Genomic DNA, 25,627 nt, shown 5'->3' on the forward strand with positions numbered 1-25,627 from the left:
ACCATAAAACGAGGTTCTAGGGTTCGTAAAGGGTCTCTACGTGAGAGGAAGATCGCTTTGAGAAAGAACCTCCTTTGAGAGAAAATAGTCTATAGTCTTGTTAACAATATTGTGGATTTTTATATACTTGCCAACTGGATTGGGTGTCGTGTTAAGGTAAGGATTTCTGAACAGTTTTTTGGTGTAGACATTTTGTTACATGTTAATTTAAATTTGTAATGTACAATTATAATTTTCGCTTCTATTTATACCCCTTATCTTGATCTACGCATGTACGTACCACAAACAAGAAGTAGGAAATCTAATTTTTACAAATGTAGTATTAAAAGGATATATAGACAGTTAAGGTTCTATTATAATTGATCACCGTTCAGCATGCAACAGATAGCTTTAAGTCTAGCGTTAGATTATACCAATTTTCATGTACAATCCAAACACCTCTTCATTTTCTGTTTCAATTGTACGATGACAGAACAAACTCAATTTTCAGTTAATATTTCAAAACACTTTAATATCATAATACCCAGGGGTAGTTTGGTTTAGTTCGGCTTAGATCATTACCCTGGTAACTGATTTCAGTATCAGATTTGGCCATAAGCCAGATCCAATACCCAATATGCTAGAGCATGTGTCACGTGATCATTTCGGCCCATAACCATGTTGGGCAAATAGGAAACATTAAGACGACCGAACCTTTAACTGGTTCACACTATTAAATACTATAGCCGGTAATAAGTAGGTCATTTATAAGGGCCAGATGTAGATGACTGAATTGATTTGAATCTTTCTATAAAAATAGGTGCCTTCAGAGCGAGTCAGACTCGGAGACCCTGAGGGTTCTGTAAAAATAAACATAAAAAATCAGTTTCTTAACAAATAACATTGACAGTCTAACGACCAAAAATTTTGACCGTTACAATGTTGCTTAACTTCGATCTTTATTTTAGAATTTATTGTTAAAGCGGCAACAGAAATGCGTCATCTGTAAAACATTCAATTGTCTAGCTATGACGGATCATGAGGTACAGCCTGGTAACAGGCAGACAGTGGCGCCTCAGCAATAAGGTGCCTTTAAGCTTATTTAAGATTGAATGCTTACCAATACATTTAAAGGTAATATTGTTGCATATATTGCATTTGTGCCAGTTGTCAACATCTCTCTTCCACTAGTGCAATAATCATAATAGCACTTAAGGTATCAGTAGGCCCTCTACACAGTACAATAGTGTGAGTGAGAGAGAGAGGGAGACTTAAGTCTTGCAATGAAAGACGGAAAAGATATGATTATAAAAAAGAAAATACAATAACGTAGTAACTTGTTGCGCTGCTGGTTATTGACATCGATGGCCCGTTACAATTTTCCTTTGCGTTTCAAGATGTATTTCATTTGTAAATATCTGCCAAGCGAAAGTTAATTAAGTCAATCTTTATCTTATCGTATAGTTGATGTAACCTGGTGTCAGAGTTAAAGCCACTTTAAGACTTCTGAAATGGGTTTACCTGGCTTAGATTTTATTTCAGGTGTGCCAGTTCTCTCACGAAATTTTCAATAGAGTCAATATTTGTGTGTAACAACCGCAATTTTCTTTCACTAAATCAATTTACAAATTCTTGGAACTACTAACGTTCTAAATAAACACGAAGTATGCCGCCTAAACTTTTGTTTCCTTGTCTCAAATCTTATTACTTGAAGGGAGTCACGATCTCGCGAAATCGAATAGCTATTCGATGGCAGAATAATAAATAGCTGTACTTATACATAGCCGAGTACAAAGTGAAGACAGTGGGCTTACTAAAACTCTTAATAAACGATTATTGCTGTTGTCAAAGCGAGATATCGCTACCCGCTGTGTATAGCGCCATCTCTTTCCCACAATAGCTTCAGTTCTTTTTGAGGAGTTTAGAGGTACAGGCATTGTAGAAGGAAATGAGGTTATTTTAACCTCCGGGCTATAGTCCCAGGAAAATGCTAAATAAAAACACTTCACTGCACTTGTACACTTTATTGTTGATTACATGAATATTTATTCCTGAAGAAGGATATTTAAAATGATTCCCAGAGTTAAAATTATTCTTGAAAGAAAAATGGACGCTTATTTATTGTGGAGAGACTAGCTGTCGCAAAATCGACAATTTTTATTAACATAAGTAGCTGTTTCTCACGGCTTTGCCTGCTTGAATGTCGGTTTTAACTCCAAAGATATTACCTTCCTTTAACGCTTTTTTATGTAAGTAGCCTATGTGTTAATCCAAGGTGTCAGTTACCTTAATACCAAATTTTATAAAAATCGGTTTAGCCGTTTGAGCATATAGGGGTGACAAATATACACACATGCAAACACACTCACATACTTTCACATTTGAAATATTTGTACAATGTTTATTAGCTTTTTGGGACTATTTGCGGTTTCACAGAATTCATGTTAGCCTAGATTCGCATTTTTCGGCGAATACAATTAATTTGCTCTTTTATCAAAAATAGTGGCAGAATACCAAACATGTTTGCACTGGTGAAATCGATACATTGGCCGAGACTACCTCTGCGCATGTTTACTATATTTTTTCTTTACAAAAACATTAAAATTATGGGCAAAACTATTCATGAAACCTGTCGTCTACTAATTACAAATGATGACGTATAAAATGGCTTCTCTGCTTATTATAAGTTGTAGATCTTTTCTTAACAGTGATATGAAAAGGGGCAATTAAAAACAAATCTTAATTAGATTGAATTAGGCTTTCGAAAATAAAATATTTAGAACTACATGTTATTGAGAGTCTTTCTAAACTTTTTAAGTAAGCTTATAATAGCGTTATACGTTAGTTTTGTACTGCTAACCAATTGAAAGCAAGATTACAAATGAACATATCATAGACATATACCTATTAACCCTTGTATTCCCAAAGTAGAGGAAAATAAACTGGTGAAACATACACACACACACGCATACAATAGACACACCACATTAAAAGCGTCTTTCAAAATTATCCTGCTTACAAGACTTATCCTAATCTACGTCTTGAATTAAAACACGAATATTAATTCGCTCTTATATTTAGCAGACATTTATGGACGCCGGAAGATATTGTTTAATTTTAAGATGGACTAACGTACATGCAAATGTTACAAAACGTTTAAGGATACGACTCACGCTGAATAAAGATTAACGTTATAATCTGAGCCATTTATTATGATGCGTTCTGGTTGTACGTAATAATTTATTATCGTTTGTTTCTTGCAAGCAAATAGCTGTTCATACTACATACAGTGAAGACTGCTTTACCGAATTACGTACAACTGACTGTGTAAAAATATTATTACAGAACATAAAACAACAATAACCATATTCTTAATTATAAACATTTATTTAAGAGTTCTTTATTATACTAAGACAACAAGTTGCTGCCCCGGTTGTTATTTACACATCTAAAACAGTTGTTACGAGTCAAAATCAAAAAGTTTTTATTTCAAATAGGCCGTTTCTCAGACACTTTTAAAACGTTACATTACTGACTCTAGTTGCACGGTTCCGAAGTGTCATTCAAAATTTGTGAGTATGTAGTTAGCTAGAAAGTCTGATAACCAGTCTTAACAAAGGGTATCGTGCGAGGGTTGACGAGGTCAGATAGGCAGTCGCTTCTTGTAAAACACTGGTATTTAGATGCATGCGGTTAGTCCGAAAGTCAACCTGAACATAGTTAGGAAAGCCACGATGATGATGATAATAAATTATTCTAAGACACCGAGGAAAAGGTTATTTGGTAACTTGGATTTCAATCATTAGTATCGGAACTCACCCACTTTTAGTGAGTTTTCATAGCGATTAATGCTCATATCTAATGAATCTTTGCATGAGAAAAGCCTGTGATTGGCTGTAAGACAACTATAAGCTGGTGTTATTACTATTTCATGTTGCATATACATATGTTTGAGCTTAATGCAAAACAAATTTGTTGTATTAATACTCTAGGTCACACACGACCTTACGCTGAAGGCTCTATGAAGGTTTAGGTTAAGGTTGAAAAGACTATTTCAACTCATTTCACCGTATCATACACATTCAGACATGAATGAAATAAATTCCATACAAACCACGCTATTATGCATGGAATGTATAACGTTTGTGCGGTGTAAGACTTAATGAACTGAGAAATAACACCGATGGGAAATTATTATTTACATCATAATTAAGAAAGAATACAAAGATTTTTCCTGTACAATTTTTTTTTCTTAAAAAGAAATGGCGTTCATAAAATTTTGCACGTTTTCTTTAAATTTATTTGTTTCCCTTTTGAGTACGATTTTTATTTTTAATTAATTGAAGATTTTCGTAAAAGACGGTGTATCTCATTTTTGTATTCCCTCAAGGGATAAAGATTCACATTACTAAAGGCAATGAAAACTCATACACAAAATTTTGTATTACCTTACAACTAGATCTTTTACAACCTGAAGAAACTCTGTTACGGCAACTTGACTAGTTCATTTTAGAATAAGAAAATAATTCATGCCCTTTTACTGGTGATCACGGACCATCGATTCCTACTAATTGACCTAATTGAAAAAACGGTTAAAAAAAATATTTACAAAAATTACTGGTCACCCGTGAAATTTTCGTCGGCACCAATCGTTCCTGGACCTTGTTTTGTATTATATTAATATTTCATATGTAATATAAGATTGAAGAAGGGTTCCGTTTTTATCATCATCATCATCAACATCTGCCCATATTCGTTCACTGCGGGTCATAGGCCTCCCCTGGAGATCTATGTTCATCACTCCACCGTGCCTGAGGACGTTTGCCGAGATGCAGTTTCGTTTTTACCTTAAAAAAACAAAAAGAACATCTGAGGGATAGCTTCTTCCGTAATCCTCATGGTACGATCCATCAGCGCATTCAAATTACCGTTCCGTGAGACATATTAAACCATTATAAATACGATGAAAACGGTCACACACCCCAAGGGATTTTCTCGTTAATATATTAAAGCTTGAAAACGTCCCTAATCATGAACTGTCCGCTGTGGTTTCATGCTACATTTTCCGGTTCAGAAATGAAATTCAAACGGTATCTATCAAACATTGACCCGTTTTTGAATGCTCTTAGAATCATTCATATATTCCTTCCTTCCTTGTCGTTACACTCTTGCCAGAGTGGTCGTGGTCGTTTTTCATTCATATATTAGTATGTACGAAAATCAACAATTTATGTATATGCATTTGCGCATTAATGACTTTTATGTGTTATATATTTGGGAATATTGGCTAGTAAAGTAAAATGGTAATAAAAAATAAAAATATTTGAAATCTACAACCTGCAGTGAGCTAGAGCGGTGATCAATGGATTTTCTATATTCAACCCAGCAATTGGACATTATGGGCTGTTATAAGGGTCAAATAAGGCTCATAACAAGACTTACAACCAATTACAGCTCGCCGAGAAAATTTGACAGGTGATTATCAAAATTTATGTATTCACCCTTCCTTCCACGAGTGGATTTTTTGCAAAAATATGGTGACGATCTACTATGTAATGCAAAAAAACCTTATCAAAAATTTGCATCTAAATAAAAAACAGTTTCCCTTTTGATCTTTTCCTTGTCAAAAGTTTGTAAATTAATCGTGCAAACATGTTGGGAAGTTTGATTGATGATCAGAGTTTTCGGTATTTATTTTAATATTGTTCATCAAAAAATACCATTAAAAACTGAAATTGAACTTCAGAAGTTACTTATTACGTTTAAGTTAATTGTGTTTACTTTTTTGGTATATTTCTTCGAATTATCTTGGGTTCGGTTTTCAATGACACCGGAAAATTTTGTAAACCTTTTATATGTTGCCAGCTATATTTATAACTAGTATTAGATTACTTGATTGAAAAGCACAGTTTGCTATGGATACATTTATTCGTAGTTATTATTTAGCCCATCTATTATGTTCATTATTATTGATTATTATTATTGTTGCCAGTGAATCATATCTTATTGACTAATAAGATATGATTCACTGGAAATTTTAACTTTGATTCTATAATTCGTTCTATAATTATCCGTTTCCAATAAGTATATAAACATTGAATACATAACATGTACTGTTTATTTGTAGGCGTTACTCTGGTTAAATGTGTTTGTTCGATATAAGGACCGATAAAATAAATAGTCAAAACTAATATTTACTCCGAATATCGATCAAAATATGAAACAACGACGTCGGAATTTCAACGCCCAAGGTTTCCCCGGGTTTCACTAGAGTTGAAATCCAGTAATCCTAAACTTTTCAAAATTATTGGAACCGAAGCCAAATTCGAATCCCTAAAATAATATTTATTACACGCCCGCGATTTCTCCAAAAAGTTTTTATACCTCGAATTTCTGAATAAAGTCTTTGTAAGAAAACATCCACATTCAATTATTTTTACAACTTTTTCTTTTGGAGTGCCGTTAGTTCTCGAATAAGGAAGTCATGTAAGAAATCTGGCAACAACGCATATGCCATTGATACTGTACCTGAAGTTGCCAAAGACTTTCATCGATGGCGGAAATTCTTATTGAAATGTTTGATATCTATCAGTAAATAATCTTATTTGCTCGAAGACAAGGAAAATTGTTTCTTCCTAAGATGAAGGCTCAGTCGACCGGTGGTTTCCTTAGATGCTGAAGGGAGAGATTTGAGAAAAACTGACAGTTGCAATTACTCAAGTATTGAATGTTGCTATTGGATTCGGAAACTAAGAATAACGATGATATTATTGAGAAGACCCAGCTTCCTGTTCTGTGTCAGGGATGAAAAATAATAAACTGTACACTAGGAAATGGAAGTCTCAGATACCCCTTGATTTTAATCTCAAACAGAGGATGTATTGTCTCTGTGACTTTGATTGGAAGAAAGAGGAGACCTAGTGCTAATTATTATTTATGACTGACTATTTTGTAAACGACAATTTGTTTAATATACTTTTTATAAAACTAAAAGCGTCTGTAACATAATAAGTGACAGAACCTTATTGATAAAATATGCGTGATAAACACATCGTGGTTCTATTTACACTGGCATGGGAAGGTGGACTAAAAATAACATGAGAGGCGTCACAAATGTCACAATAGATCTATATAGGTCGCAGTGACCAGGGGCCTTTCAGACCTAGCTGTAACTTTATACCTTCAACATTGCTCAAGTGTCTCGCTTTATTTTCGCTGTTTTTTTGTAGTTACTGTACAAATACTGAGCATCTTGAGTAATAACAGTTTGGATTTCCATTTAGAATAAAAATAATGTAAGAATAAAGGTGCTTCCGCCAATTTGGGCTCACTAAACCCATACATGTTTTTAGTCCCCGGATTCGAGAACGGTCGAAGCGAAACCTCGAATCAGCCCATACCAAAACATCTAAGCTTATCTATCAAAGGCACAAATACCAGGAGTTCAAGAATCCTTAATAATGTACCAGGGATCGCACAAGAAATTCGTTTATTCAATGCCGTGGTTTCGAGCCTTGACCGATGGCACTCTATCCACAGACCGTCGTAAAGTTAGTAAAACTCGAATTGGGTTTGTAATAAAATCCTGGAACGTCCAAATGCGTCTGTAAAGTGGTCACGTAACTTTAATAGGGTACTGAGTAGTTTGGGCAAAAATAAAGAGTAAGTTATGTGTGGTTAGAGACAAATACCGAGGTTGTGTTTAAGCTAGAATTATACGGATATCGGGGTGTTTTTGTTTAGGATTTTCGTGGCAATTGGCATAAACTTAAATCCTCTTAGCTTTAGAAAAAGCTACGCAGAAAAGTCAAAGGCAGCAAGGGTTCGTCTTTTAGTCTCTAAAAACGGCATTTCTCATGGAACAGTTCATTTCTGGCGCGACTTAAAATGGGAGCAGACGACAAGTATTTAATGAAATTCTGCCTTGAATGATGATGAAATGGGGTACTGAATTGACATGATAATGCACGTCAATCTCACTCAAAACTTTGGCATACAAAATCCAACCGCAGCACCAAACACTGGCATTTCAATTGTGTAAAACAGATATGATCTACTTCGATAACTGAAATATCCAACATTGTAGTGCGGCTTTCAAGTAACGATGAAACTTCAGTACTATCAGCCGTCAAAACTCATTATCAGATACTGTCTTACCCATATTCTGCTATCAGGTTTATCTTGTTCTAAATTGACAGCATATTTCGAAGTTTACGGGAATCATAAACTATGTATCGAGTTTATATCTTTAGACGATAGATGGCGGTATATTATGAGTGGGTGTTTCGATTCAGTTTCTGGCGAGTATAATGATCTTTGAATAATAGTGCTATAATTTGTTATTAACATATGATAAATTTGCTTGTGTATTTTTTTTGCAAAAATTGAATAAACTTTAAAGGTAGTGAGTTCAAACATTAGAACATAAACAAAAGTTTTTTAAAATTCATAGGTAAAACTATACTTATCTGATGCATTCATGCGCGTTACCTTCGGTTGTTTTTTTTTTACTGCCAGGAAGCAAAAAACATTGTCGGCATACACGGTTAAAAAATTAAGACAAAAAAGGTGTAATTTAAAGCGATTACCGCGTGGAAATTACATAAATAATCGCAAAGCCCCATTTTCCACCGTGAAACACACATAATCCTGTGAGGTTTGTCAACATGAACGTTAACGACACATAAAACGCGTAATGTCTAGTTTCAGGTAAGGTTGTGCTGTACAACATAAAAATAAAAGAGAAATCACTTTAATCGACTACAAATTGTTTATACCTCAGGACAAGGTTACCTCGGGTGGACATTTTTTTTAACAAAAGTACTAGCTAACCTGGCGAATACTGTTTTGTCATATTAATAAGGTATTTCTAGGGAATTTTGGTGTAAGCATTGTATGTACCTATGAAAATAGATATTAACTAAATTAAAGTAGGTATGAAGTTAATTTTATCATAAGATTGGTCTTGCCGTTTTGGTCGAGTATACTAGTAGTAGGTACACACGAGGGTTTTCACATAATGTAAGATTTAAGCGGTCTTAAATGTCCATCTGGAAATATAACGCTTCAAACAAAGTTTTTAATAATAGGTTTCAAAAATGAAATAAATTTCAATATCTCCAGACACAACGAAAGGAAGTTCCTATAAAAGCGTATATTTCCATAAAATATCGGCTATCGCGAGCAAAATATTGGATGATATGCAATTTTTGAAACATGTGCAGCGTGAAATATTACAAATAGTGTCCATCTCTAGCGCTGTCTTCTTGAAGCGGTGATGTATATGAGAAATTATTTAACGGGGCTAGGGTAATTTTATGAGGTGTTAAAGCCATCACCAATTCTTTATGCAAAAGAAATAGGCTTATTTTTTTGTATTAAGAAATATCGCTTTTACCCTCTGAAAGTAACATTGTGACAATTATTCCTTTACACCATACCCTGTACTTTTACATTCGCAGTCAGATGTACGTTTTTAACCTATATCTAGAGATACTAACATCGATAAAATAAAAAGCAAATATAAACAATTTTGCGTATGTGTTATTTCTTTTGATTGATTATTTTTAAATTGGCTACTTAAATAGCTACTGGTACGTCTATTCCTAGGGCTTAGGGATATAAACAAAATAGCTATTTGAAATTGAACTGAATTATGAGAGCAGGATCACATAAATGATGGATAATTTTATAAGGATACAAAAAACATCTTCAGTCTGGATATAAGGACTGAATTAATACGAAGACCGAAGACGCCAACAAAGGCAAACGAATCGATTCTGAACCTTTGAGAACCCTTTAGTTGCGGTGTTAGCTGCTCGCTATCTGTAGACTGCGACTCAATTAAGCATAATCGAATGCCTTCCCAAGGATGGAGTGAAACTCAATAGATTTAATTTGAATCAAGAGTGCAATTCTGTTCTCTATAGTAGGTACTAATAAGAGTCATTGAAATTTAGAAAGTTCCTTTTTGTTGTCATTCGATCTTTAATTTTGCAGACTGCAATATCTCATGTGTCGCAAATACCACAAAAATGTTAGACAATTTTTTGAGTAAAGTGTTTTTGATTTAGACCCAAACGCTACTTACGATATCTATAGCTATTTAATGTTCAAAAAATCTCATTCCTGTAAGTGCTAAAATTAGCACCGTCAAAACAGCCTCGGTGTGAATATTGGACTCTGAATGTAAGCTATTCTGATTCGTGGTTCCATTGTTTTGAACCACAAAACGAAGCATTGTGATCAAACCTATTCACAGCAAACACGAGCCGTGGCCTCGGCATCCAATCTTCAAAATACTGAATGTGATGTCACATCTGTTACTCGTATGTGACGAAGGCTGTGGGAACTATTATCTGATGGAACAATACCTAGTGCAAAAGAACTTCAAAAGAAATGTCTGAAAGCGGCTCATCAATTTTAAATTTTGGACGAAAAAGTCAACAAAGCTAAATTTTCAATCGAGATGGCCGACTAGTTACCTGTGAAACGTTTATTTATTCAAGAGTTTGTTTAATAAATAGCCAAAGACTTCTAAAGCTGAGCCACACGTGCCCCATTTAAGTTTCAGTTGGCTAGACGACCGTACCTGAGACCGTCTTTGAGAAGTACTTCAATACAAATCTAACTTTGGAACTGGAGAACTGTGACGAAGGAATACTGTAGTGCGAAATTTGAAAGAGGAACTCGACCATAATGTACCTCACAATGGAACTAGATTGGCGATAAATACTAACAAGGAATTACATTATTGTATGAAACAATATTCGACGTATCCCAGAAACTTGTCTGCGTATATAGACAACCACAGGAGGTTACTAAGCCGTCGATTTTTGGAGATTTGAGTGTTGTGCCCAAGGTTTAAAACCCTTAAAAAAAATCTAAGATATTAGAATTTTATTTACGACATTTCGCTCTCGCGTATTAAATGACGCAAAAAAGGCAGTTGCGTGTAATTGTTTCAGTAGTAATTACCTGTAATTAATAGAAATATTGTTTATTAAACTTTCAATTTAGTATTTACGACAAAACATTAATTTGTATTTCACTCAATGCATCGGAAAATTCAGATAGCCGCACCGATCTGCAGTCTCTCACTCAATAAATTTAATTCCCCTTTCTACGTACTATCATCTGAGCTAAAATCTAGAGACCCATTTATTCCACCCTCACTAAATACAAATCTGATGTTAGGGTCTTTAATTAACGAGGTTTCAGCCCGATGTGGGCGCGGTCTGAGAGTAATGAAATCACATTAGCTTGTTAAGGAACGTATGAGGCCTTTACCTGGTTGACTTTGCGAGTAAGAATGCACAGGAGCTAAGTCAATGGAATAGAACGAAGACTTAGAAAAACAATGACAATACGGACAGTCACTTTAATATACTGCCATAAGTCTTAAAAGAGCAATAAAAACAGCTCAGTTTTTTTTTTGGCCAATACATCTTAATATTTCAAATAGAAGACGGTGTCCTCAGAATCTATACATATATTTTTTGCGTAACATCAGTCTGAAAATTCTGATCCAAATAGATACCAAGAGGAGTAGGAGCACAAGATTGATCACCTCAAATAATCTAATCTTGAGGCCGCGGATGGCTTGCTAAGGCTGCTCCAACGTTCACATACTGACTAATGGATATATACTGGAGTAAATGGGCCGATAGTCATCTATTTAAGGTACATTTTCGCAGTTATTAAACCGTTATACAGTAATCAACGCATGCTATTAGGTATATAGCTAAGCACGGATACAATTCTTAGGTAGTTGCCTTGATAAATTGTAGTATTCTGAAACACACTGACTTTCTTTAGATAGAAACATCGATGGCGAACGTTTGGAGATCGATCCTCGTATCTTCTATAGAAAAAAAAATATTTTTCTGAGAATAAATACAAATTTTTGTTTTGGTCTTTTTGGATGAATCCACAAATACATCGTATAATAAAGTCCCTGAACTCTTAGTGAACATTTATATTCGAACTTCAATGATTGTTCTACTATTTTAAAAGCAACAGAGCAAATAATTTCACATGTAGAGAACCGAATAACAAATCATTAATATAGATACTTTACTGACAGCCCGTTTATGACCAGGAAGGTAATAAATGAAGAGATCATATGGCAGAGGTGTTTTATTGCAATTGAAACATAATACATTAGATATTTGAGATACTGCATATCGATCAACGTTTACGATTTATGACATGGCCAGGTAATTTGATCTTAGGAGGCATTCGCACTATATTACGGACTACAGTCCGTACTATGTTCATCTGTACTGTCATGACTGAATCTGTCTTCTACTCAAGAAATTCGAGTGACGTGTTTGTTTACTGATTTGCTTTGTCAGTTTAATGCACTGAAACGATTCGCCAGCGTAAGCGTTTAAAGAAATGTAACTGTGTTGTGGACACAGGCGAAGGTTAGGACTTTTAGACTCAAACAAATATTTCACGTATATTCTAGATAGTCTAGACTTCCCTTTTTATCCGGTATCCCAAATATGTATAATAATTTAATAACCTGTAAACCACTAGCCTCAAAAAAAATCTTATAACCAGTAAAAAGTAGCAATAGTTATCACAAAATGGATCTGAGACGTCCAAAATTCACATAAAGCTTGTCGTACGTGAAAATTTAACATGTTGCGTTTCAGCTTAAATCATTTGGAGAAAGCATGCTTTAACTCACACGGCATTTACTTACCACAATGGCGATTCAAATAACCTATCCTGCCGTGACATGCGTGAAGACGTGTCTCCATCCACTACCGTAAGATTTGATCCCACAACAATGAGCAATAATCCCCTTATTCACTTATAAACTATTGATCTTGTTGCACAAATATCAAACACATTAGAGCCGGACTTTGATCGAACGGTTTGCTGAACGTTCAGTTTAATTAATAACTCCAATATTTGGCATCGCAATTACATGGATAATGTTGAATTTGGAATTATCTATTATTCGTACAGTAACAGACAATACAATTGGGTATTTTCTATTAACCAGATAAATAATTTGTTGTCTGTGCGCTTTATTTTTTTAAGCATGTTTGCGTAATCTCTTTTAAATTAAAAAAAAAACTTTGGACTAGTCAATTTACACGTAGCAAAAGATTATAATGTACAAGAAAAATCTGTAAGCTTTATTCCTTTAAAACCAAATATTATTAATGCGCTAACGTGACGCTAGAGACGGATTAACGTGAATAAGTTCATAAATTTATTTCTTTTAACATCGAATTAAAAATACCTGTCAAGTGCGAGTGAGACTCGTGACATTCAGGTTCCGTAAAAAAATGCAAAAGAAAACGAAATGGTATATCGGCAATTGAAATATTTCATCTGGTAAAACGTTTACTGTCCAGCTATTATGTGTTCTTGAGATACATTGATGCAGCCCGGATTCAGACGTAGGTACAGACGGGTGGATAAAGAGCGGAGGCTTACGTTATTTCGTTTCTAAGAAAGAATATGAACAAATAATTTGCCTATATGTTTTATTACTAAACTGTTTTCAAAAACTAATTTCCTGCTATAAAAAAAATAAATTAGACTTTTAAAAGAACAACATCCCGAGACCCATAAAACTGATTTTCCTGATCCGAATTTCACCTATTTAAAAATTTCTTTGGACCCCTGAATATATAACGAAGTAGGTCAACCGCTCACATATTATTCAGTATTATGAATATTTTAATCTACCTTTTATATATTAATTCATAATTTTGGTATTCCATGTACAGTGCATGGAATATTAATAATTTTGTATCGGATGGGATTTCGATTTCTCGAAACACGTAATTATTTAACTTGATTCGAATATCTGATAAAATGATTAACATTCTCAATTTTATTCATTTCAATTACAACCTTTCGTACCATAAACTCTTAATTACGAGGTTCTTTTGTTCCATTGTGTTTTCCTTTTTAATTATTAAGCACCACAAACACATCCTAATGGCAATAAGCTTAAGCCTGTTATTACTACATACTTATAATTTTCGCACATCACCTAAATCATGCTTATAGACAAAAAAACTTGGACCAAAACGCCCTAAAAACAGCCGTTACATTTGACACGTTTATGAAATCCACTCCCATTTGACATCATAAAAATGAGCGCGCCAAGAATGAAGGAAACAAGGGGAAATACGATAAGACATATATACATACATACATGTATACAGAACCCTATAATATATTCCCAGACCTTATTTGCGTTAACAAGATTATGTGTTATGGAATTCTGAATGGTACTAAACAACATCATTTTCGAGGCTATATGAGTATTACGAGAAGAATTAGATTCAGAAAAGCTTATCAAATTGATTTATTCATTTGGGAATGGCGAGCGAAAATGGATTTACTAAATATATGTAGTGTTTGGGGTAATTTGACCGTCGTAAGTTTATTGTAGTGGGTATATATGAAAGTAAATTGATATAAAAGCTGAGATAATAATTATCACCATTCTAGCCATTTCCCATATATGTTTGGGGTCGGCTCCCAGTCTAACCACATGCAGCTGTGTTTGATAAGGAGTGACTGCCAATCTGACCTCCTCAACCCAGATACCTGGGCAGCACAATACCCCTTAGACTGGGTTTCAGACTTTCTAGCTTCTGATTACCCATAACGATTGTCAAATATGTGTAAATAACAGCCGGGGCCCACAATTTACAGTGCCTTCTGAAAAACGAATGATCTTGTTATGACACATTACCTATCCAAAGACCGACCGTCTCAAGCGTAGGTTAACCTGTGATCAATCAACTTGTGTAGTCGTAGTTTAGTGTTTAATCTATTAAACTGCCCAATCCTGATCACCTTATTTTCATTAAAAGTATCTATCGACAAGATCAACGCGCCAAAAAAAACAAAGGCATAAATAATAAACTCTCCTCTTTCCTTAGATCTGTAGATCAAACACTCAATGTAAAATAATAGCAACGATCTCTCATGAGGAAAACAAACGGAAGCCTTAGTGGGAAACGCACAACATCCTGCTTCCTGCATCCTCACGCTGATACAATATACTACACAAGAGGCGAATTTAACCCTTAAAACAGGAACAGAAATATATTTACGAGTATGAATTAAAAGAGCCGTCAAAAAATCCCCTTTTTGACTGATTTGAAAAACATGGGGATTATTTTTAGGGTAAAAACGAATCACTGTAAATTAAGTCTGTTCGATGCGTCTATCACTACGCTGTATCTCATGAAGAAAGCTAGCTAGACATTTGATGTCTTTTTGTGGCCGCTGTAACTAATAATACTAAAATAAAAATCGTTGACAAGCTCTAAAACAAACCAAAAGTACGAATTAAGGCTTGGCACTTACTTATATCAGATTGAGTAGATACATCATTTTGAAGCTAGCTGATGTGAAAGTTTAATTTACCCTTTTAAACGCTGGCTCTTAAGTTGGTTTTATTTTCAAATCTAGCATTTATCCACCCATTGGATTACTTAAATCGAGCATGTTGACCAGCAGTTATCAAGAAACTTGTACATTTCCCAAAAATATATAAAAAAAATGCATTACCTTAAAAGCGGAGTTATCACAAAAACCATTCCGAATGCATTCGCGAAAGTAAATCACGTAAATACGGTCGGAACAGCGACGCAAGTGCTAAAGCAGTGCATTTCGTTAGTTAGAGAGGGATATACGAGTATCTAGCACTTGCACAAGTTTATTGGAACTGTGCCCAAAAGGCGACATCCCGAGTTGAAATGCCAACTATTCAGCATTAACACTAAAATTGAGTAATTAGAAGTCGTCCGCGGTAATAGGTACGTTGGCACTTGCACTGGAGATAACATGTTCGTAGCACTCAACAGTTTTAAATGTCATTAGTGTACTAGTGCAAATGTGTAAGGATTTCGTTTTGGAATTTTAATTTCATACTTTGCAGAATGTAATCTATACTAACATATAAAGCTGAAGACTTTGTTTGTTTGTTTGAACACGCTAACCTAAGGAACTACTAGTCCAAATTGAAAAATTCTTTTTGTGTTAAATAGTTCATTCATCGAGGAAGGTTATACCATCACGCTGCGACTAATAGCAGCGAAGATACAATGGAAAATGTGGCAGATATAAATCATAACTTATATCTTCTAACCACGCGGACGAAGTCGCGGGCAACAGCTAGTGGTTTAATATAAAAGAAAGGTCTGTCTGAATTATATTTACTTTAGGAACTTATTATCAAACTTTATCTTTAGAACAATCGGTCCTTTTCATTTGACTATTTTGACATTAATTTAAGATTACATTTTGAAACAAACGACTTTCTTCCAAGAATAATAGATCCTTTCAAAATCAAGTTCAAAATTGAATATGAATTGAGAATTTTTCGTCTTAATTAATTTTACGTATATTTTTTTATCGATAGCTATTTACCTATAGCTTACCGCAGCGCGATGTTATCGCGGCAAATATAAATGTATGTAGGTGTATAATGTGTATGCCCATGATCTTTTTACCAACTATAAACATGCAGAATTTTATCTCATTCCGTTAAGTAATTTAGTCGTTCGTGAAAGGATAACAAATACAACTTAGTAACTGGTCAGAAGGCTGGTCTATATTTTGCCCAAAGAATTAGCATTGCCATACATGAGACATCAGTTTTCAGAGTATATTATTTCCACCCCTTTTAGTTGAACCCATTTTGAAATAATATTACTGAAGTGCGAAAAGAATTTACTTATTTATTCTGTTTCATGAAAAATAACAGTTATAAAAATAATACACATATACAATGACCTATGTGTAATTTGTAGATATGAGAATGTTTTTTATTTATGTCGCATAATTATCGTCCCATTACGACTTATTAACAAGCTTCGCGTCTCTAAATAAATACCCAAGATTCATTGTTGTTTTGTTTATAGACCCACAAACATACTAATTTTGTTACTAATTACATTTCTGAAAAGTTGATTAATTTAATTTACCGTCTTTGTAACCTTTTCTCCTTTACGTGGCCTCTACCGCCGGACCAAGAAGTCTTAATATGATTTCATGAAACAAACATCTTCCAACTTCCATAGTATTTAACCTATTTACGTTAACACTAAAAGTGCAATTAAAATTATTTGCACTTGACTGTATTTAGACTCCAGTTGGGAAATCATTACCACTGACATGTAACTTGGCTCACTACCAAGAGATTCCATTTCAAATAAGATTCAGGTTTTGAATAATTTTAGTTTAACATCACGAGATTATTATTATAAGGGTCAATTCGTACTTCAGCGGAGATAAAGCATATCAAAGTTATCGAGTGCTTTGTCTCAAAGTTATTAGTAAATATAGTCATAGGCACAAAAAAAGATTTAATTTTCCCATCCGTTTTATGTAAAAATATTTATTCTTTATTGATTGTATTTTCTATTAATAAACTTGTGTAGTTATCGACGTTGACTGACTACTAGACCAAACTACTTTCGGACCCAACTGAAGTCCTTTACAGTTATTGCATTTACAACTAGACCAGTCCTTTCGTAAATCAATTTAGTGATAGAGAATCTTTGGTCTTAAAACTCCATATTCAGACAGGTATATGCTCCCAAAAAATACCACGATTAACAGATCTACGTATTTTGATATACGAAGATATTCATCTCTAACCTATTATGTGCTTATATCATCTTGAAAGGTCACGGTTAAAATAGCACAAAATTATTAAAAACATCCAACCCTTTCAAGAGGAAAACGCGAGCGTCTCAAAATTGATTCTCCGGGAACCCGCTGAGGGAATGTTGGATGTAGCCGGAACCGCCCCGGGCTGTGGTCGCACCTAAACAGTTGACCTGGATACCCAACCACGCGACTATCACCTGAAACCATCCTACTTTTTTATTTGGGAGAAAATCAGCGTTATTTTATGGCCCGCTTTGGTGCAAAATTTGTGGAATTTCTTTTTTGATGAACTCATTTAGATTAACATTTGTTTAGTTTAAATGAGAGTTATACTGGATAGTTTCTAATTGTCATTAGGTATCAACAGTTAAAACGACGATCATAAAAAAGTTAAGCTGGCGCTTATTTATACTCTTCTAGTTTTGAAATCACTGAAACTTATCACCGATGATTACGATAGATCGGTAGAAAACAAAACCATTCTCATCAACGTTTTACTGATCTTAGCCACAACCTCCAAAAAATAACCCGAGGCTTAGAAATCCCTATACCACTACTAATAGTATTCCATAAATACCTATCATTCTAAAGGTAATATTAAACGGATAAATGATTCCAATGCTTACATTATTTAACGTTATAACGGGTTTAATCAAAAGCGCTTTAATCGACAACATAACTTGATATTTTAGGATAGTTATAAATCCGATCCCATCAAGGATTTTGCGTTCAAGATTTGTTGATTTGGGTAATTTGATACATAACATCACGTACCCGGCCCTAAGGGCAGATCTCAAAGTATCAAACTTTAAGAAGGGTGTAGTTTATAATAACATGTAGATACTTAATAGTATGTTGTTAATAGGGTAACGATTTTAAAGGGTTTAGGGACTTACATACTGTGAATTTTGGGCGTATGTTTTATAATTCCTATGAAATAGGTTAGTTTTTGTTTAAAACAACTAATAGGGTACTCGGCTATTTTAGACCTTTATGTCCTAGAAACAAGTCTTTTTTCTCAATATTTTGGCTGGCTTAGCGAATCAAAAATTTTCTTGCTACAAGAAGCAAGAGAATGGGACTTGGAACTCTAGATTCCAAAGACGTCGAATATCTCCATTGATAAATGAAAAACCATTTTTTTTATATGTTTCCGTAATCTTCTAAATATATCTGAGTCGACTCCATCGTACTTATAAAGAATCCAAAAAAATAGAGGGAATGCACCGACATCTGATCTCTTTTAATGATGATAAATTATATGTTTATCAGCTTATCTGCTACCACATTAATTCTCCTAAACGACCAGAGCGAAATTAGACGACGTTTTCGTACCTACATGTGAAGATGAATATGTCAGTAGATTAAGTCTCAACACGGAAAGGTTTTTGAAGGGGAAGACTACGAAATTTGTATACCGTATGCGGTAAACAGGTCTTTATTGCCATGCATAATGTATTAGTGTTAGTGGTCTAAATCTGGAACAATTGGGAATAGGATGTATGTGATAAGCGTGATGTGTTGCGGGTTCGATCCCCTTGCAGGACATACGTTTGTGTGAACCAAGAATGCTTTTCCGGAAATTCAAAAGTTTTCATTCCAAATAGGCTGTTTCCTAGGCAATTTTAGAACGTTACAATAATGACTCCAGCTGCACGGTTCCAAAGCTTCTTTCTTACGGAGAAGAACCGGCAAGAAACTACATCCGTTTGAGAAATCCCCCGCGACGTATGGATTATTTTTTAAAATACTGGATTCTATTTTAAATATCAGCCTTAAGTTCTTAAAGCTGATTATGGGTATCAATGGAGGTTTTATTGGTTTGTCTGGTTGCAGGAAGGCGCGTTCGCGCGCGAATGGTGGGCAGTGATGGGGGGGCCGCGGCGCATGTCCAGTGCGCTGCTGCTGCCCTTCGCGCTGCTCTCGTTACCTCCCACGGAAGCCGCCAACACCACCAGCTACCGGGTACGTGACTATCAAGCATCAGCAATTTTCACCTGATAAAAGTTGATTGATAAAATGATTTTTAAATGACGCGGTATCCTTGTGGAAAACTACACGCTCCTTCTTAATGACTCTAAGACACCACAAACAAAACGATGAAGTATACCTCGTGAGGACATCTCTACCCTTGGGTTAGAAGTCTGCATTTACGTTCCCTGCTGTGGTTTCACTGGGTAACAAGGGGACGCAAAAGCAGACTACTAACCAAAGAGTAGAGCTAGCTAATTTAAACCCAGACAATAATATCGAGAAGGAATTGTAGGCCACCTTTGAATATACACAGTAGTACAGTTTTTTTCTACAATGAGTGTGTCATCAAACAAACGGGTTCAACATTCCACTGGTTCCCATCTTTTAACGATTCTGTTTGCGTACAGCCTGTATAGTCTGTATATCTATGTATTTGTTTTTACTCTGCAGTTCTTCTTATCCTTAGAAAAAAAAAACGAAAGGAAGTTGCAAAATAGGAAGCAATTCTACTTCGTGGCTGGAATTCTTCCCAAAAATTTCGTTTGCCAAAAAATCCTAACTTTTACAATCAAAAATCTATCATTGAAATTTTGTCCAAGAAACATTTTTGTGTTTTCTAAAGTTGTAGTTATTGGTTTAAATAAAGCTTGCTTTTTACATTTTCGGATTGGAGGTAGATTTTGCCTCAACAACTGCATCGCAATTACTTGGGCCCAAGGGGAATCTAGACTGTAAGATGAGTCTGAGGCCTGTGGTTGACAAAACTAATCTAAGATTTCGCTCCAGTAAACTTGCCTGAATTTCGCAAATTGATCTTGGCAATAGTATACCTAATTTCTTGTTTTGTGTGAAGCTCTCGCAATTCATTTAATACATCGTTTCAATTTGAAACGTACTAGTTCGTTAAAGAATTAAATAAAAGGCCATTCAAAATTTGTATTTTGAACGAAATATTGAAATGAAATTTTTTATATGTGGTCCATGTTTTTTGATCAAAAATGTATGTGGATACTTCTTAATATAAACATAGATAGTGTCGATCAAAGAGACATGCGATTTAGTTTTTAAAGTAAAATATATAAAACCAGTAGGTACTAGAAACGTCACACTGCTGCACAAAAACCACTTCTTAAATAAGTAAAAAAATATTATACCTAGATAAAGAGATCTGTTTAAAGAAGTCCGAGGAAGTCGTAAAACATGGTAAATTAGTTTGAAACACTATAAGAACTCAACGAAATGACACTTGTATGAAGTTTTAGCAATAACGCTGGCAGCTTAGTTTGCGTGGTAAGTTTTTGATAGCCACACAATATGCGACCAACAGCTAACCCTTCAGAAATGTCTGCTGCAGTTGACGGGAACTTCTACTTGGTATGAGTGAAATTAATTTCGGTTAGTATGTACATTTTCATATTGTTGCCATTTTGAATTTTCGGGAGCTCGTAAGTCCAAGTATGCAGGAAGGAAATGCAATTAAAATGTTAAACAGCTTTACTTTATTTTGATAGTAACTATCGTGAGAATGATTCATTATTAAATGATGTAACCGTTTACTCACGCGTATTTATCGGGGTAGACCGACGAGTTTCGTTTTAGACTCAACCGGAGTCGCGAGGGATCGCGAGTCGAGCTTTACTTTGTTCTTTTGATACACTGTATATCCTACTAATATAATAAACGAGAAAGTATGTAAGCGTAGATGTTTGTTCCTCTTTCACGCAAGAACTACTGAACAGATTTAGGTGGAACTTGATACAGAGATAGTTTACAAGCAGGATCAACGCAGGATTGTTATTATACCGATTTAATGTTCTCAATACTATATCTAAAAATGTAACTTATCCTATAAATTTATTAATTGCATATACACCAAGTATGGTATCTATCAAGTATAGTACTTTCTCTTTGATAAAAAGCGTAACAAGTAAATACAAATTTAATTAAACAACATTGTCACTCAGTGTACATTTAACTCAACTGCAACAAAAATACGCAAAATCGTATTTCACAGCGAATTCCGAAAACAACGCGTGTTGAACGGAATTAATGTTTCTTGCATGATCCATTGTGAGCATATACATTGCAAATTCTACCACTATACGTTAATGTAGTCTGTTGAGCTGTGGAAGCGAGATAGAACACCACATTTCGTATAACGGCGTCTTTCTCGCACACTTGCAACAGACTTACTATAATAGTTAGTGGTAGGCGATTTTCACACATGCCTACCCAAAATGGCCGTTCGAAAAGCTTAAAATTGGGTTACAGGCTAGCACACTGATATCGGAAGACCCGCTTTAATTATAAAGCTAGGTACTCTGTTGATAGGCTGTTGAAATTGTTTTCTTCTTCCATTTTCGTGAATTTCGCAGTATACACGAATCCACGTGTAGAGCTTGGTTTCAGTTTCAGATTTCAGTTACAAATTAGGTAAAGGAAGGTTTTGCCGATGAAATTAAGGTTTAAAACATTGCAATAAAAAGTATTCAAAGGTCATAAAAGGATAGGTATGTACGTGATGCCAACTGTAAAAAAAATAGTTTGTTCATGCAATTTAAAAAAATCATCAAATTTAATAGTGCTATTAAACAGTAACTATATATTTTCGATTTCCTCTTCGTTATTACACGTTGTCTGGTAACAAGGGAAATTAAGTAAGTTGCAAAAATGATCGTGACAGCGATAAAGATGTCAAAAATTATTATTGCACGGAGAAAAAATGACACTCTATTTTAATAGTGAGGACGATTCGAATCACGAGTCGAACTGACAATACATACGGGGGGCGTGACTTGCACTGACAGCCCCGCCACCATCTTATAATAAAGGACTCTGTATGGATCCGAAAAAAGTTGTTCAGTTCCTATAGCTGTTAACCGGAATTTTTTAGGTATGTATACCTAGGTAATGTGAAATTTAGCAGCTATATCACTGTGGCCATTGTTAAGGTTAAAGTCCAGACAGTCCTTAGCCCCAGTTATTTTGAACAGGATTTGTAATCTACAGCTCGGTCAACAAAAACCTTCATTAGCGTCCTTCATGGAGAAACGGTGAATCGCTACTGAGTCACCGCTTGTGAGAATTTGTAAGAACCTCACGAATCGTGACAGCTAGCCAATAGAAATTTTACAGATGACGTATTCTTGAATTTCTTGGTAACAATTTTCTTTAACAACAAATACGACAGTACAACGCGTAGGCGTCTCTTTCATAACTGCAATAATATTACTGGCTTTGTATTATTGTCTGGCTTCGCTTCCTGTTTGTATAATAATTTATTCAGCTTTGTATAATAAATGACAACCTTTGATTAAATTACCTGAGCCAAAAATGTCTTCAAATAAGCATTCATCAAAACTTTTTAAATGAATAAAAAATTACCTCATTCTTATTTTATATTTTCTTTTGAAAATGATTCCTAGAAAAACTCGAAACTCAATGAAAACCGAACCGCTGACCCGTGGGTTCATGAATAATTAAATAATAATTTTAAAAAGGTTTCGCCTAATGTACTTACCAGGTATTTTTAGGTACATTTTACAAAGTTTGAAATTATGAGGCTTTAATTGTACTTGCTTATTTATTTTGTTACGGTTACGTATAATACTTTAATAGACAGGTGCAGGAATCTACCACCATGGCTTAAGTTATTCTGTATTACTGTTACTGTTTTGTAAGCTTAATAGTACAGTGACGTCCTATCCGCTTGGACAGGCCATAAAAATGAGATAATGATGATGAATAACCTATATTCTTTTGTAAAAAACAACCATTGAGTTTTGTCCCAATAAGAGACATAGTGTCTCTAAGTAATATAGGGTTTACTTTTGCCCAAAAACTTACTTAAAATAATCTTCTTTCACTAAGGAATTTAATGCTTGTGCCGCGGGGGTTGTCACAAACATTCAAGTCATATGTACAAAGATACCTAGACTCACGACAAACAACCGTGGATCAAAAAAATGCATGATCGAATCAAACCCGCGGTATGTCGCGCTCACTGAGATTGGTCTGGTGACCTCAATAAGTCTTCTATCCGTGCAGTCAAAAATCTAAGCTGTAGGGAGAATGAGAAATCATTAAGTATAATATCTTATCGACATCGATCTTCAAGGAAAATGCTTAGGCCAATAATTATTCCAATTTCCTCTAAGATAATCAAGTTGGAGTGAAATGGGTATCTTAATTAGATGCCACTTAATAGAGCATCTATAATTATACATCTATTTGCCTCGGGCGTTGAGGTATGGACTGTGTATGTCGTCCAAGACAGGTAGGTAATGTGTGTAATAATCATAGTAATGTTATAAAGTATGTAAAGGTGTTTGTGTGTGAGTATCTATATATGCTTGTTACCTCTTCACGCCAAAACGGCTAGACCGATTTCTATGAAATTCTGTATGCATTTACTAGGAAGGTTCTTGCGTTTTTTTTTAGCTATAACTGACAGTCTAAAAACAATGAAGTGCCAAGGACGGCAGAAATCTCGTTCTAAATGAAAATAAAGTATTACCATAGGTATTACATAAATACAAAAAAAAATAAGACTATTATTATTGTAACTAACTTAATTTTAAACTAAGGACTAAAAAAAAACGTAAACAATTTTTAAAATCTCTATTGATCGAGACGAGAAAATAAGATGAGTATGTATTGTTTGTAAAATGTTATTTAAAAAAATACATTGCACCACTTTTATAACTTAATCTAACAGAACGTTAATGACATTAATTATTAAAAAATGAAAACAGAATCAACAAACTCAGTTCAGTCACTCCTAAGTAACAAACATAAAAAAAACAGAATACTTTCGAATTGAGAATAGAATTTAAAATAAGGCTGTGAACTTTCAGAGCAACAGTCGACCTGCTTACAATCTTCCCATCTATTTAAAGTAAGACTTCGCGAATCGATAGCGTCCATGATGGTTGCCAGCGATAGCACAGCCTCCTTCACAGATAGTTTTAAATTAAATTGCGAGTACAACATTTTAAAATGGACTTCTTTATCAAGTGGGGTTTTAATAAAATTTAAATGATTGGACTGTTTCTGAAAAACTGTTGTGTCTTTATAAATTGTGTTAAATCAGAGCACTGTCATTTTCTGATTTTACACGATTTTATAACACCTCGTCGATGACAAATATTTTTGGTCCTTCCGTACGAATTTCGATCTGCAATATGTTGTTTTTTAGAATTTCTATTATTTAAGCTGCGGCTCTGTTTAAAACGTTGCTCAAAACCTGTCTTCGTCTTCACGTAGATATTTACCGAGATTGCCCAAATAGTTTGCATCTTTCAACAATGAATCATCCTTCTTCTGAAACCATCCATTTTGTATTAAATTTATAACTACCATCACAAAAATCATATGCTACAATTTTTATCTCCATTTTGCACTTGAGGTTATTTAAGCTAGTTGCCAAACAATAGTCATCTTATTGCCAGACCTGTTGCCGGCAATCTTAACAATAAGTCTTGCCAATTTCCTTCCATTGTCCAACAGATTGCAATAAAATACCTGCAATTTTGCTGAAAACTATCTCTTTATATCCATGGCGACTTTAATACAATATTTCATCGTCTATTTATGAAGATACTAAGAATTTTAATTTTGTAAGACATTTAGAAGTATAGAGACGAGAGAGAGAAGTATTCAATATAATACTAACACAATCACAGGTGTTCCAAGATTAACGAGAAAATCAGAATATTTGAAAGGTTTTTAATTTTATAACGGTAGAGTACAAAATTAATCTTTATTAAGAGAAAGTAAAATAAATAATGATATTATTAAAGGCCGATCAGAGGCTTCATTTATCGTAGATAACTAGTTTATCGTTCTTACACTATCCCATTTTATAAGGCCATAAACACACTCATAAGGAAAGTTGTAGCCCTACAAAATGAAAATACGAATACCAGTGAAAGGCATCTCCAGAATGATGATGTGGGAAAATCAAAGGATACCAATTTCATATTTCTAATTAGCATACTTAAGGATTCAT

At 34.5% G+C, this 25,627-nt stretch overlaps 1 protein-coding gene across 2 annotated transcripts in view; it reads left to right on the forward strand.

Annotated features, from left to right (window-relative positions):
• Positions 1–25,627, forward strand: part of LOC113491737 (probable G-protein coupled receptor CG31760) — a 68,078-nt gene that overhangs the window by 30,752 nt on the left and 11,699 nt on the right. For both annotated transcript variants that reach the window (XM_026868889.1, XM_026868898.1), the window contains exon 3: positions 19,480–19,608. In XM_026868889.1, coding sequence (XP_026724690.1) covers positions 19,513–19,608 — 96 coding nt within the window. In that variant the 5' untranslated portion in view covers positions 19,480–19,512. The remainder of the gene's footprint in view (positions 1–19,479; positions 19,609–25,627) is intronic.

The sequence above is a fragment of the Trichoplusia ni genome, chromosome 1, assembly GCF_003590095.1.
Source record: "Trichoplusia ni isolate ovarian cell line Hi5 chromosome 1, tn1, whole genome shotgun sequence".
Taxonomy (NCBI): Eukaryota; Metazoa; Arthropoda; class Insecta; order Lepidoptera; family Noctuidae; genus Trichoplusia; species Trichoplusia ni.